Genomic DNA, 13,994 nt, shown 5'->3' with positions numbered 1-13,994 from the left:
CACGGCAGGCGCACGGCGCTGGGTACTCGCCTGTTGCAAACAGCAGCAGTTTGGTTGACTGGGAGGGCAGATGTGTCACTGGCAAAGCTGCAGCGAGGAGGGACCGTGGCTTCCACCTCCTCGTCCCTGGGCCGCCCTGTCGGGCTGCCCCAGCAGCCAGCTCGGGGTGCGGGGAGTCCCCCTGCCTGAGAGGTGCAATGTGAAGGAAAGCCCGGGCGGGTTGTGCAAAATCGGCCAGACCCCTTGCAATCCTACCCATTGGCCAGCCAAGCACTGTCATTAGCACCCAGCTCTGTGCTCCTGGATGTGGATCAGTCCTGGCAAGGAGCCCACTGCATGGTAGGGTGGGGAGTCCAACCCCCGCTGGGGTGCCCAGCAAAAATGGAGCCGTTAGAGCAGCTTTTGCAAAGGGAAGGGGTACACGTGGTGGAGGTAGGTAAGGGGAAGGTGCAGGATGGAGCCAGCTAACAAGAGGGTGGCAGGATGGCTCTAACCAAGGGGGTCCTGCCTGGAGCCAGGTAATGACGGGGGTGCAGTCTGGATCCAGCTAACGAAGAGAGTGCAAGACAGGCTGACGATGGGGCTGCAGGCCTAACCCGGCTAACGAGGGCTCTTGTAAGGCACCCCAGGGTGCTGGGGGTGCAGGCAGCACTGCAGGCAGCTGCCCCCACTCTGCCCATCTCCCTGCCGAGGAAAGGCTGAGGAGCTGGGGCTCTGGAGCTGGAGAAGAGGAGACTGAGGGCTGAGCTCATTCATGGGGATCAATATGGAAAGGGGGAGTGTCAGGAGGATGGAGCCAGGCTCTTCTGGGTGACAGCCAGTGACAGGACAAGGGGCAATGGGTGCAAACTGGAACACAGGAGGTTCCGCTTGAATAGGAGAAGAAACTTGTTCGCGGTGAGGGTGCCAGAGCCTGGCCCAGGCTGCCCAGGGAGGTTGTGGAGTCTCCTTCTGTGCAGACATTCCAACCCGCCTGGACACCTTCCTGTGTAACCTCAGCTGGGTGTTCCTGCTCCGGCGGGGGGGTTGCACTGGATGAGCTTTCGAGGTCCCTTCCAACCCCTGACGTTCTGTCATTCTGTGATTCTGTGATCTCTCCCGTCCCTTTAACTCCCCCGTGCCCCTGGCGCTGTATCTCCCCGCCGAGCCGCCAGGGGGCGGTAGCGGCCGCGCGGAGGGGGGGCCGGGGCGGCGCTCTTGCGTCGGCGGCGCGCGCTGCCTTTCTCCGGCGGCGGCGAAGATGGCGGAGCCGAGCGGCGGCGGGCCCGGCCCCGGCGGGGAGGGCGAGGCGGGGCCGGGCGGCCCCGGCGGGGCTCTCATCCGCGTCACGGTGAAGACCCCCAAGGACAAGGAGGAGATCGTCATCGCGGACGGCGCCTCCGTGCGCGAGGTGGGGGCGGGCCTGGGGGGTGTGGAGGGGCGAGGGGAGGCTGGTTTGGGGGTGAGGGACGGACGGGAGGCCTGGCTGGGGGGGCGAGGGGTTTTTCTGGGGGTGGAACTTGGCTTTGGGGAGGAGTGAGGGCTTTCGAGGGGGAGTGAGGGGGCCGGGGGTCCTGAGAAGTGGGAGATCGTGGCTTTGGGTGGGAGGTGGGGGGCACAGGGACTCGGAGGATTTTTGGGGAGCTGGGGAGGCTTTGGGGGCACCCCCTTTGGCCTTTGGGGCCTTCTGGGTGCCGGGCTGGACGGAGCTGGGAGCCCTGCGTGAGGGCAGGTGCTCAGAGGGGCTGGGGGGTGGGGTGAGGAGCTGACACTTGGGGACAGTTCGAGGCGGGAGGGCCGGTCCTGGGGGCAATTTCGTAGGTGTCAAAACCAGGGCGTTGTTGGGGGTGTGTGAGGGGCTGGGAGAGCGGATTTGTGGGGAGTGGTTGTAGGGAAGGGAGCTCTGGGGTGGCTGGTGCCTGTGGGGAGAGGGGTGGGAAGGATTGGGGAGGAGAAGGGAGGGTGTTCTGGGAGCAGTTGGTTTGGGGAAGGTGCTGCGATGGGGAGAAGCAGCTTTGAGGACAGAGCGTGTATGGGGCTGCTCGCAGGGAGCAGCTGGGTGTTGTGGGCTGGGGGGCAGATCCCTCGAGTGAGAGCAGAGGGGCTGGGCGAGGCTTTGGGGCAAAGGGTGAATGGAGCAGAGGGGAGGGGGGACAGGGAGGTCTGCTCCTGCCAGGGAGCTTCACCGGGCACAGCGGCATGCGGTGAGCGAGAGGGACTGGGGTTTGCCAGGGGACTGGGGTTCGCGAGGGCTGCTGCAGCGCTGTGGAAGGGGCTGTGCCCACTGGGACGAGCCGTCATTGGCGTGGCGCTTGGCTTCTTGGCTCACTGCGTGCTTTGGTCTGGGGTGCAGGGCGCGAGGCTGTGGTGCGAAGGACCTGCCGGAGATTTGGGGTCCCAGTGGCGGAGCAGCCAGGGGCTGTGGTCCCTGTGCCCTCCTGCTCCTTCCCTCTCGGTTTCTGAGAGCCCGGCGGTATGAGTGGGATGCGAAGCGATGGTTTGTGCAGAGGAGAGCACGAAGCTTTGTGACCAGGATGAGCCGGGGCTGCGCTCTACCAGGTGTTGCTTTTGATGGTTCAGGTGCAAAGGCTGCGAGTTCCTCCGGGACAGATGTGTGCTTCTCTTTCTCTCGGAAATTCCTGTAGATTGTGGCTTCCAAATACAAGGCCTTTTTTCCTCGTAAATCAACTTGGGAATGCCCCATAGCAATGACAATTTTATTGGCAGGTGTTAATCGCAGCCCATCACACAGTAAAGAGGTGCCAGTGTTCCGTGGCGTGGCACGCTCAGAGGGAATTCAGTTGCAGAAATAGGAATTGGAGAAGACCTAGTTTATTTCCATTGGCTGACAAAGGATTGTTCCCTTTTCCATAGAGCTCTGTCCTGTATTAAATCAGACTTGGGCTTTCCTTAGGAAAAAAAAAATCAAATGAGCAGAGACAAAAAAAAATTCAGGCATTCAGAGGATAAATGGTATATTCAGATTAGACCTAAGAGCCACACTTTATCTTGCTTTGGAAGCCTTCAGCTCATCTTGAGGTAATTGCTCTATTCTTTCTGAAATTTACTCCACATTTTGTAAGTGTAGACTTGCCTTTTTTTTTTCCTTAACACCTCAGACATCCTCAGCAACCAGTGACTGAATTGGTACCTGCATGGGCTCCTTTTGGGTGAGGTACTGAAGGACTGTCGGTTTCTTATGCTGTTTGCATACTGGATGTGATATCTGGAGTATTAGCTTTACATTTCTGGTCTTGGTCCTTTGTCTGAAAAGTACTTTGTTTGTTTTTCAGTTCAAAGAAGAGATTTCCAGGCGGTTTAAAGCCAAACAGGATCAGCTGGTTCTGATCTTTGCCGGGAAGATCCTGAAGGATGGAGACACATTGAATCAACATGGGATCAAAGATGGGCTGACTGTACACTTGGTCATTAAGACTCCACAGAAGTAAGAAACTGTTTCGGTTTTGGGGCTGGGGGTAGATGGGTGACAGGAATAAGCGATGGTGGAGCGTTTCTCCGTTGTTGGTGACCGAAGCGGAGCAGTTGTGCAGGGCCTGAGCGCTGGCTCTGGGCTGTATATGAAGCTGCTGCTGTGATCAGCAGGAAAACTGTCCCTGTCATGGCTTTGCCATACAGCTGTGTGCTTTGTATCTGTCTTTTCCTACGTTACACACCTGTGTAGGTTTGTGGCAAGTACCTGAGGGGGTTGACTCTTCTTTAACACAACCTATGTATGTGGCTTTGCGTATTTTGAGCCTTTATAATTTAGTAATCTTGAAAGAACCCATCAGAACTTGATACCATCCTAGTTCTAACAAAGATAAGTTGCTATTAACAGAAATTATTTTCCCAAGTGAATTTTTGTCGAAGTGGAAAATAATACCCAGTTTTTCTTTCTCTTCCTGTCCTATACTCTGATCTGAGCCTGTACCTGTGCTCTCTCGGTGCCATGGCAGGCGTGCCACGCAGGCACAGCACTATCTATAGGGCACAACAGAGTTTCCTTGGGGTACCTATAGGCCTGTCCACAGCCAGGTGGGTGCTCCGCCTCGGAGGGGATGTGCGGAGGCTCGGGCCGTATGACCACGTGTGGTTCTTGGCTCAAGCACAGCGCTGCAGGTGCAGCCCGTGGTCGCTCTGTTTGGACAGGGCTCGCTTGTGTTCGTCCACACCGGGTAGCTCGGCCTGAGAAAGGGACACAGGACTGACTCCAAGATCCTGCGGGTTTAGGCTTTTCCCAGTGCTCTCCAGCGAACTGGTGGGCACAGACGGTTCTTGGGAACAGGTGCTGGACTTGAGGTGCAGCCACATCTTGTTGATATCCAAACCCTCTTTGCAGCCATCCCTTGGGCTCCCCGCTGCGGTCTGCTCAGGCTCCCGCTGAGCGTCTCTTTGTGCAGTCCTGCTGTCCCTTGAGAGAGCTGCCTTACTGCCTTAGTCAAGATTAGTGCTTTTATTTATTTCTTTTCTCTCTTTTTTTTTTCACAAAGACAAGCATGTGTATTGTCAGCTGCTGCAGGAGGCCTCTCTCTGGATTCTGCATCTCCAGGTAGTCCAATAGGCTGATGTTGTTTACCGCTGTCTCCACCGCAAACTGCGGTACTTGTGAACCATTGTGAAGGGTAAATCAGAGAGGTGTCCTGGGCTGCTAATTTTTTTCCCTCTAATAGTCACAGATAAGTGCTTTCTGAAGATGTTACAGCCTCTTCCTGTGCTGAGAGAAATCAAGTGACCTTTCTCCAGCTTCCTTCTTCCTTTTTTGTTCAGCTTCCTTTTTGCTTTGTTTCCCCACTCTCTGCCTCCCTCTCAGTGGCTGCTGGTTTTCAGCAGCAGTCAGATGAGTCTGGAAAGTGGACAGGGACCTTCAGTTTGATTTTTTTTTTTTTTTTTTTTTTCCTTAAAGTCCTAGAATAAGAGTGAAAAAGGAAGGGGAGTTAGAGAAAGGAATCATTCTTGGTTTGGGAAAAAAAATCAATAAATCATTGTTCTTATTTACTTGTCAGTGGCATAGTAGCATTTCTTATTTGAGGCGAGTAAAGTGAATTTTGTCGTCTAATTTCATGTGAAAGCTCTTCAGCACTAGTTCAGGACTCACTGTCGTGACTGCGGATGTTTCAGGGAATCTTTAAATGTTCTCTTTCAAATTCCTATAAGAATCTTGAGGAGGAAGTGTGATTACAAGGTACTAGTTTGGGTTGGTTTAAGTCAATAAAGCTGATGTCCAACATCTGCTACACTCTGTTTTGTGGGCACAGTATCCGCGTGTGTGTATTAAAAGAAGCTCTAGTCAACTTGTGTTGGATGGAGACGTGTTGTGTACAAGGTCTGAACTCTGGCAGAGATGTGAATTTGGAGCCAAGCTGACCAGAAACGTTCTGCAGCTTCACAGCACAGATGCTACCTGCTTTGTGCCTCAGTTTCCCTATCTGTACAGTAATGCCAATACTTCTTTTTGCCCCCAGGAGCACTGATAGGAATATTTGGTGCATGGGATGATTTGCAGAAAAGCAGATTCTTGTTTACCCCGTGCACTAGCCTGACTGTAACCTCCTGTGGTTTCTGTGGGAGCAGCAGGAGGATTTTCCTGTTTGGAGCAAACTCATTGCTCAAGGATATAGCTGAGGTAAATAGTTCAGGGTGATTCAAGGAAGAGCTCAATACGACTCAGGGTAAGACCAGTCAAGCCACTTCATGTGGGCCAGGATAAAATGTCAGGGGTTGTTGTACCTCAGGATGGGAGGCAGATTCCAGCAGACAGAAGGCATCTGGGAGCAGAGCTGTGCATCCGTCCATCCAGTGGGAGTGCGAGCAGCCAGGGACAGCAGCGGGGAAGGAAGGTTTGGTCAGTGTGGGGTGCACCCTCCGGTGTCTCCCACAGAGGACACTGCTCGGCTTTCCTGAATCTTAGGAGTTTAATGCCTTATTTTGTTTCTTTGCAGGGTCCAAGATCCAACATCTGCTGCTTCTGCCCCCAATGCTGCTTCTGCCCCCACTGCAACCCCTTCTTCTCCTGCTGCCCCATCTCAGCCTTCCACATCCAGCAGCTCTGCTCCTGATGCAGGGAGCGGCAGCAGACGGAGCAGTGGGTCAGGGACCATGGGAGGTCCTGGAGATGGAGGCCCTAACAGTGCGACATCCATTCTCTGTAAGTGATGGCTGTGAGAGGATATGACACAAAAGAAGAATTTCCTAGGATTAGACCAAGGAGTTGGGGATCTTGACCCCTGTAGTTGTTTCTGTGTGCTCTGGGCTTCACATGAGTCACTTCCACTAGCATACCTCGCTTTCCTTTGGGCCCCTACAGCAAGAGAGACCTTGAGGTTCTGGAGCGAGTTGAGAGAAGGGAACAGAGCTGGGGAAGGGGCTGGAGCACAAGTGTGATGGGTGCGGCTGAGGGAGCTGGGGGTTCAGCTGGAGAACAGGAGCTGAGGGGAGACCTTCTGATCTCTGAACTGCCTGAAAGGAGCTTGGAGCCAGGGGGGGTCAGGCTCTGCTCCCCAGGAACAAGCGCCAGGAGCAGAGGAAACGGCCTCAAGGGGAGGCTGAGGTTGGAAATTTGGGAGAATTTCTTCCCAAAGGGCTGTGGGGCATTGGAACAGGCTGCCCAGGGCAGTGCTGGAGTCACCATCCCTGGAGGGGTTGAACAGACCAGAGATGAGGTTCTCAGGGACATGAGTCAGTGCCAGGGCTGGGGTAATGGTTGGACTTGATGATCTTGAGGAGCTTTTCTGTCCAAAATGTTTCTCTGATTCTGTGATAATGCCAAAGCCGTCAGTGAAGCATGCTCAGGGGTTTCCTGCCTCAGAGCTGGCTGCTGCAGGAGTACGGGATAGCCCTAGATCAGCACGAGTGCAGTTCAGCTGCCGTGCTTGTCCTCTTTTCACAGTTACTGACAGTTACTGACTCCTGCCTCTCTCCACGTGTGTTGTTCTCTCTCCAGCTGGCTTTGGTGGCATCACTGGGCTGGGCAACCTTGGGATGGGCTCTGCCAACTTCATGGAGCTCCAGCAGCAGATGCAGCGGCAGCTGATGTCCAACCCAGAGATGCTTTCTCAGATCATGGAGAACCCCTTGGTGCAGAACATGATGTCTAACCCTGACCTCATGAGACAGATGATCATGGCCAACCCCCAGATGCAGCAGCTCATGGAGCGAAATCCGGAGATAAGCCACATGCTGAATAACCCAGAGCTCATGAGGCAGGTGAGTCAGCGTGCCACGACCTGGTTTAAAGCATGTTCAGGAGCATCTTTGTGGACCAGCTTCAGTGTTTGCTCTCCAAAGGGAGTGTATGGATGCCAGATTGGTGATTTTTAGAGATCTCTTCCTTCCTGCTGCAAGCTCCCCACAAACAGATGGTGGTCTTGAGTTATGTGAATACTGATTACTCAACCCACATGCTTCCAACTCTTGTCTGCCTTACAGGGCTATTGAATTCATCATGTGTTGAGCGAAAAAGGGATGCTGGGATCATCCTGGCGTGCTGCATAAAGGCTTCTGTGTTCTGATTCAGGAGCAGGAGTAAAAGCAGTCACAGAGAAGTGAAGCTACTGCAAAAGTTTTTCATTTCTGTCTTGATAAAGTACACACTACAGAGCTGTACAGTCAGTATTTTACTACTTGTATCAGTGGGGAGCACTAGTTACAGGCCGGGATCCTAGAGGTCTCGATGTTCTGTACAGTTGCAGAACAGAGAGGGCCCGTGCCCTTGAGGACTGGCTGGCTGGAACAGCAAAGATTCATCGGCAGGGAAGCGTAAGGGATGAGTGAGAGCCCAAGTGTTAAATAGCCCTGAGAGGACTCTGCTGTTCCCTCAGGAAGACTTGTCAGGAGGCTTTTCTGGGTTGTTGCTGAATAAGTCTCCCCTCCATCTGCTTCTCGGTTATCTTCTGTTCAGCCGTGTTAGCCATACATTATTCTAGAGCTATAGGACTAAACTGGGCATGATCTGTACTTAAGCAGCTCCTCAAACAAGATCTGGATGTTCCTTGTGCAGGGGAGACACATCAGAACCCTGGAGAGGATGGATTTCTTGTTTTTCTGGAAAGGGGAAGGATCCAATCTCTTCCACCTTCTCAGTTTTTGAATGCAGTCCATCTCCTTTGAGTGGGAACATATGGGTGTTAAATGTTTGGATGTCCTGATACTGCTTAGACACAAAACAACCTCATCCAGCTGAATTGGGGTTGAGAAAGAAGAGAGCTGAGCAAGGATGGGAGGAGCCAGGATCCCTGGGCTCTCTGTGCTTGGATAAATGATCTCTCTGCTCTCTGGCTGTGAAATGGGTTTAATTATACTCTTTCTTCTGGGAGCTGAGATTTAACTCTTTCAGTGCCTGGCTGGTAGCTCAGTAGAATACCACTGGGCTGCTAACCAGTCTCCTGATCCACTCCGGCCTTCTGTGGTACCCACACACCTGAGCTTTCCACATTTTCATCCTTCTTGCAGACAATGGAATTGGCTCGTAACCCTGCCATGATGCAGGAAATGATGCGGAACCAGGACCGCGCTTTGAGTAACCTCGAGAGCATTCCAGGAGGATACAACGCCCTGCGCCGCATGTACACGGACATCCAGGAGCCCATGTTCAGCGCAGCCAGGGAGCAGGTACTGGCTGCGTTCCCGTAAGTGGGGTGTAGTGTGCTGAGCACGGAAAAGGGGTTTTTCCCTGAACCCCACGCTAACGGGGCTGCCTTCCCAAAGCGCAGCTGTTCATCCCCTCCTGCTCTAGATGATGAACGCAGCCACCAGCAAGAGACCGTCGTGCAGCACCAGTCATCTGCTTTTCTTAGAAGGTTCATTTGTATCTGAGCAGAGACCTGCCCTCGCTCCTTTGGTCTCCGAGCAGGCTGGATACCAGCTGTGGCCGAAGTGAAGGCCCCGTAGCTTCGTTAGCGCAGCCCTCTGCTCTCGGCAGGGCTTACTGGATTAGCTCAAGCCTGACGCCTTTGGATTGGAGCTGGCTGGGCTACAGCTGGCTCGGAGCGCAGGAGGAGGGAGTGCAGGTCTGTCTGCAGAAGGCTCTGCAGACGTACTCCAGTCTGGCATTACCTGCCGGTATGTCCAGGTGCTGATTTCACATGGGTGTTTCGAAGCCTTGCATTTGGGAGCCAAATCTAGGGCTGCGGCCGCTTCTTGAGCCTGGTCTTTTTCTAAGCGAGGTGTGTCGTGGATCACAGATTCCTCAGGAGGCAAATTATGGCAAGTGTTTAGGAAATTCTGGATGTGGATGAATACGATGGGCCGTTCCCTAGCTCATACAGTGGTGGGGCCAGTCCGACGTTCTCTGCTGGGGCTGACTGATTACGCCTATTTCTTTTTTCTTTTTCCCTAGTTTGGCAACAATCCTTTCTCTTCCTTGACGGGGAATTCTGATAGCTCAAGCTCTCAGCCTTTGCGGACGGAGAACAGAGAGCCGTTACCGAACCCCTGGAGCCCCACGCCTCCTGCTTCCCAGAGCCAGGTGCCCAGCAGTGAAGGGAGCACTGGCTCGGGCACCACCCAAAGCACACCGACTGTATCCAACCCCTTTGGGCTGAACGCCGCGAGCATCGGGGCTGGTACGTAAGCAAGAGAGGAACCAGAGGGTGCTGCTGAGAACAGGTCACCCAGGCTTCTTTGGAGGGTGGTTTCCTCTGACTTTGGAGCGCCTGTCCGTGGCTGCTCCCCAGACGAATGATTCTAGCCCAGGTGCAAGTGCAAAAGAGTTGCTTCTTGTGTGCCTGTTACAGGGTTCCTTTGGGAACTCTGATGTCCCTGCCACCCTCGAGAGTGTGGGAGAGCAGCAAGCAAAGCACTGCCATGGCTGTCCGCAGCTGTATTTGCCGTTGACCAGGGGATGAAGCGAAGACCTTGCTGTTCTATGTTGTATTTGGGGCGTTGCGGCAGTGCTCAGGCTTGTAAGGAGTTTTCCTTTGTCTTCTCTTCCTATTCCCCTTGCAGGCATGTTTAACAGCCCGGAGATGCAAGGACTCCTGCAGCAGATTTCTGAAAATCCTCAGCTGATGCAGAACATGATCTCTGCCCCTTATATGCGGAGCATGATGCAAACCCTTGCCCAGAACCCGGACTTTGCAGCACAGGTAAAAGTGTTGCAGTTGTCTCGTCAGACAGGCCGTGAGCACAATGCTTGTGAGACCAGTCTGTTTCCATAGCCGGGAGTGGTTCCTCTTGCAGAAACTGGAAAGCTGAGTGAATATGGACAGTTTTGTTGTTATAGCTTGAAGGCAGTCAGAGTACTGACCACTGTGGCTTAGCAGAGCCCCTAGCAAAAGCAGGTGGCTTTGAGAGGGACAGGGAATGGCCCTTCTCTCTGCCCATGGCCAAGTGGCCCCTGTTCAACACTGCTGCCAGGAATTGAGCTGTCCCGGTACGGTCCCCGTGAGCAGGAGAATGTCTTGAAAGGCCAGGGAGGGAGTCAGGGGCATGACTGACTTAGAATCATAGAATCATTTCAGTTGGAAGAGTTGTTCTTCATGGCTTAGTTACATAGGGTTAAAGAGCCGGTGGCAACAACCCTCTGACCCTGCCTACGTGTGCTGTCTCTTGCTAGATCATGGTAAATGTCCCCCTCTTTGCTGGGAATCCACAGCTTCAAGAACAGCTCCGCCTTCAGCTCCCTGTCTTCCTGCAGCAGGTAAAGGCCCCTGGCTGGCCCTGTGCTGCTCCCAGCCCCCCCGCTCCACGGCTTTTCCGTCCTCTGGAGGAAAGGGAGTATCTCGGCTGCTTAGTCAAGCGGAGTAGGAAGCGCGTGGGCTTGGGTGGTTTGGGCTGTGAAAGAAAGGGGTTTGCACAGGGGAGAGAGGAAGGGAGAGCTTGTTTAGACAAGGCAATCGATATTAAGGAATCTAAATTACCTAAAGGTGGACTTCAAATTAGACTAGTTAAGCTACATGAAACCCCTGTGTGGACAGTCTCTCACTGTAATGAGTTTACAAAAATTAATACAGCTAATTGTGCTCGAGCAGCTGGTTCGCTCAGGTAAATCAAATAAAATCACTTTAATTCCGAAGGCATGTGCCCCCAGTTCTAATCTGATTCACCTAGTTCGTTTTGGAAATTTGATCTGAACTCCACGAGGATCTCTGTGGGTGCGCCCTTGCAGTCTGGAGACTCGGAGGAGGAACCAGACTCGCAGGTTCGCTCTGGCTGCAGGGCGAGAGGCGCTGTACTGATTTTTTGGTGCAGATTTAAAGCTGGTGGATCTCTGGCTGCGGAAGCTCTCGCTGGTTGGTACCGCTGTGTCTTTTTGCTTTTGTTCTCAGATGCAGAACCCAGACTCCCTCTCCATTCTCACCAACCCTCGTGCCATGCAGGCTCTCCTCCAGATCCAACAGGGGCTCCAGACGCTGCAAACGGAGGCCCCAGGACTAGTGCCAAGGTAAGAAACGCTTTAGAGTGCGTTTCTGTGGGCAGAGCTGATGTGCTCGGTACCAGCAGGCAGGCTGGCTGTTGATTCACTGAGGAGATCTGCTTAGGGCACTGTCATGGAGAATTGTGTACGCCTGTGTGCGCCTGCAGGCCTCAGAGCTCCAGCTAATTAGCACTTTCCGCTCGTACTTCATGCGGGAAATCCTTGACCCTTTCTTTTTGGAGAAAAGCTTTGGAAACCGCTCGGTCCCTCCCCCATCTTTTGTGTGCGATAGTTGGTATCGACTGAACTCAATTTTATCTCTGAGGAACAGTATGAGACACGCAGCCCTGAGGTTGGGTGGGTGCGTGAGGGCAGATGGGTCTCACTGGTAGCATGGGACATGCCTGTGCCTCTGTTAGGAGCGTTTACACCCAGCGCCTTGTGCAACCAGGGCACAAATGTGCTGGTTTAATTCACAAAGCTGTCCTGTAGTATGGGCCTCAGCGAGGGCCAGCCTGGCAGAGCCTGCTGGGTACCACACTGCCCAGCTCTCGAGGGACGCCCACGAGTGTCAGCTTGTCCTGAGCGCGCCCTGCTTTCCTCCACAGCCTCGGCTCCTTCGGCTTGCCTCGAATGCCCCCGTCCTCCACAGGAGGAAGCACAATCCCGGAGAATCCCGTTCCCTCCGCTTCGACACCGGCCAGTGCCTCTCCCGCTGGGGGTGGAAACCCCCAACAGCAGCTCATGCAGCAGATGATCCAGCTGCTGGCCGGAGGAAGCTCTCAAGTATGTAACACCCGGCTGCGTGCCGATACGATTCTGGTGGGGGGAGCGTCTCCAGGGTGAGCTAGAGGTTGTCCTGATCCCACCCTGCTCTGGGGATGTGGTTCGCAACAGGTTTCTCTTGGGTGTGGTGCTTTCTGTGAAGCCTGTTGTCTCAGGCTGGCTGGTTCTTTGGGGTGTCGGAACCCTTTGCACAGGTTTGAGTGCCAGGGATCCTCTCCTGGTGCTGCTTCCACCACGGGTGCAGAGCTGGGACTAACTGCGCAGCATTTCTGCTGCGCCAAACCTGCGGGAAGGGGAGTAACATCACTAAACCAGCCTGGAGCAGTTCAGCACGCCTAAAGCTGAGCTCAGGCTCCCTGCCCAGCCATCGCTGCTCGCCCCGCCTGTGTTGGACGTTGATCTCTAAGGTCTTTGTCCTTTCCCCCTGTAGGCGCAGAGTCCTGAAGTGCGATTCCAACAGCAGCTGGAGCAGCTGAATGCAATGGGCTTCATTAATCGTGAGGCCAACCTGCAGGCGCTTATTGCCACCGGTGGAGACATCAATGCAGCTATTGAGAGACTGCTGGGCTCCCAGCCTTCCTAAACTCTTGTCACGCTGCCCCACCGACGCCAGCACATGCATCCATACACATGCACAAGGGGATCTTTCAGGAAAGCCCACCATCATTTTCATATCTGACAGCTGTCCATGTATTTAAAACAAACAAAAAAAAAATACAGCTTAAGCCCTGCCCTTCCTACTAAGTTAAGATTTCATGTTGAAATGCTCTTTAACTGGCTTGTATGTGGATTCCAGTTCTCATCGTGGCCACAGAGACTTCAGATGTGTATTTTTTCCTAAATATCTCTGTCTCAGACACTCTTCTCTCTCTCTCTCTAGATGGTAGAGGCGATACTTCTAGTTACTTACCTGAATGATTGTGTTTTGAGTAGCTTGATTTTAACTGTACATGATTCCCTCCCCTAGCCCTTCTTTCAGGCAAATATTTAAAACTTGAGCCAAGTTTGGGTTTTGGTTATTTCTCCCGGCATCTTATTGGGAATGGATCAAAAGAAAAATTGAAATGACCTGGAAATTTCTGATGTCATTTGTCGTGATGTTCCATGGGATGAGCTGAGCCTGTGTCCCCTGCACACAGGTGACTCTGATCTCCTGGTAGAGGGTTCACGTGCGTGACAACTACATTTGAAATACGGCCACTTTACACTCTTGGGATGGTATAAAGGGGCCTGGATGCCTTCAGGGATCAGGCTTGCTGTTCTTGAACTTGAGCTGAGAGTGCCATGCAGAAGAGCTTGTTCCAAAAGGGCGTTTCTGCCCGAGCAATGTCGTTCTTGCGCAGGGGTGTCAGGGGCTTGGTGACTCTTGTGATCAGTAGGCTCATTGCTGAAGTGTAAAAACAAGCAAAAAAAAAGATTGAAAAATAATGATCATTTTGCTTCACTGGAAAATGTTGAAGTTCATGTTCTTCCCAGTTTAGATCCATCCTCCATTTCCCCCTCCCCGCCCCATTTTGGTGTGTTTCAATGTTAGGACTCTCCAAGGAACTCCCCGAGGACCAGCAGGGTGATACTTTCCCAGAAGCCTCCATGGCTGTGTAATTTGCATACCATTTTTATCAAAGACAAATAAATGCGCACAACCATCTGTCTCCCTGCACTCCATGTATCTTCCTTGATTGCCACATTGAAGCTGATTGAGTTCCCCACATTACTGGTGATTAATCTGTGTGTCCCCCTGTACTCACCTCCTGCAGATCGCGGCGGGGTTGTGCAACCTCCCCACCTGTCTGCGCTTCCTTCCCTCTTGGGGAAGGAGACCTTTTTGACACTTAACAAATGCTGTGAAGCCCAGCCCAAAATTTGGTCCTAAACC

General features: G+C 53.2%; 1 protein-coding gene across 2 annotated transcripts; it reads left to right on the top strand.

The window, feature by feature from the left end:
- Positions 1–1,228: 1,228 nt before the first annotated feature.
- UBQLN4 (ubiquilin 4) lies at positions 1,229–13,570 on the top strand. Of its 2 annotated transcripts, XM_065653618.1 has the most exons (11): positions 1,229–1,390; positions 3,273–3,424; positions 5,919–6,124; positions 6,920–7,182; positions 8,428–8,586; positions 9,314–9,539; positions 9,922–10,061; positions 10,532–10,615; positions 11,244–11,359; positions 11,941–12,118; positions 12,549–13,570. In XM_065653618.1, the coding sequence occupies exons 1-11, from the start codon at positions 1,241–1,243 to the stop codon at positions 12,699–12,701; spliced, it is 1,827 nt and encodes a 608-aa protein (XP_065509690.1). In that variant the 5' UTR covers positions 1,229–1,240; the 3' UTR covers positions 12,702–13,570. The 2 variants fall into 2 exon arrangements, with proteins under 2 accessions (XP_065509690.1, XP_065509691.1); XM_065653619.1 differs by lacking the exon at positions 10,532–10,615.
- The last annotated feature ends 424 nt before the right edge of the window (positions 13,571–13,994 follow it).

The sequence above is a fragment of the Caloenas nicobarica genome, chromosome 31, assembly GCF_036013445.1.
Source record: "Caloenas nicobarica isolate bCalNic1 chromosome 31, bCalNic1.hap1, whole genome shotgun sequence".
NCBI lineage: Eukaryota > Metazoa > Chordata > Aves > Columbiformes > Columbidae > Caloenas > Caloenas nicobarica.
This window is presented reverse-complemented; position numbering and strand designations above follow the sequence as displayed.

What these genes read in the sequence shown, in the direction of transcription:
- UBQLN4 (XM_065653618.1), top strand. Translation starts at nt 1,241, where the DNA reads ATGGCGGAGCCGAGCGGCGGCGGGCCCGGCCCCGGCGGGGAGGGCGAG. An exon ending in ACGGCGCCTCCGTGCGCGAG is followed by an intron (nt 1,391 to 3,272) that starts GTGGGGGCGGGC and finishes TTTGTTTTTCAG; the next exon opens with TTCAAAGAAGAGATTTCCAG. An exon ending in CGCCGCGAGCATCGGGGCTG is followed by an intron (nt 9,540 to 9,921) that starts GTACGTAAGCAA and finishes TTCCCCTTGCAG; the next exon opens with GCATGTTTAACAGCCCGGAG.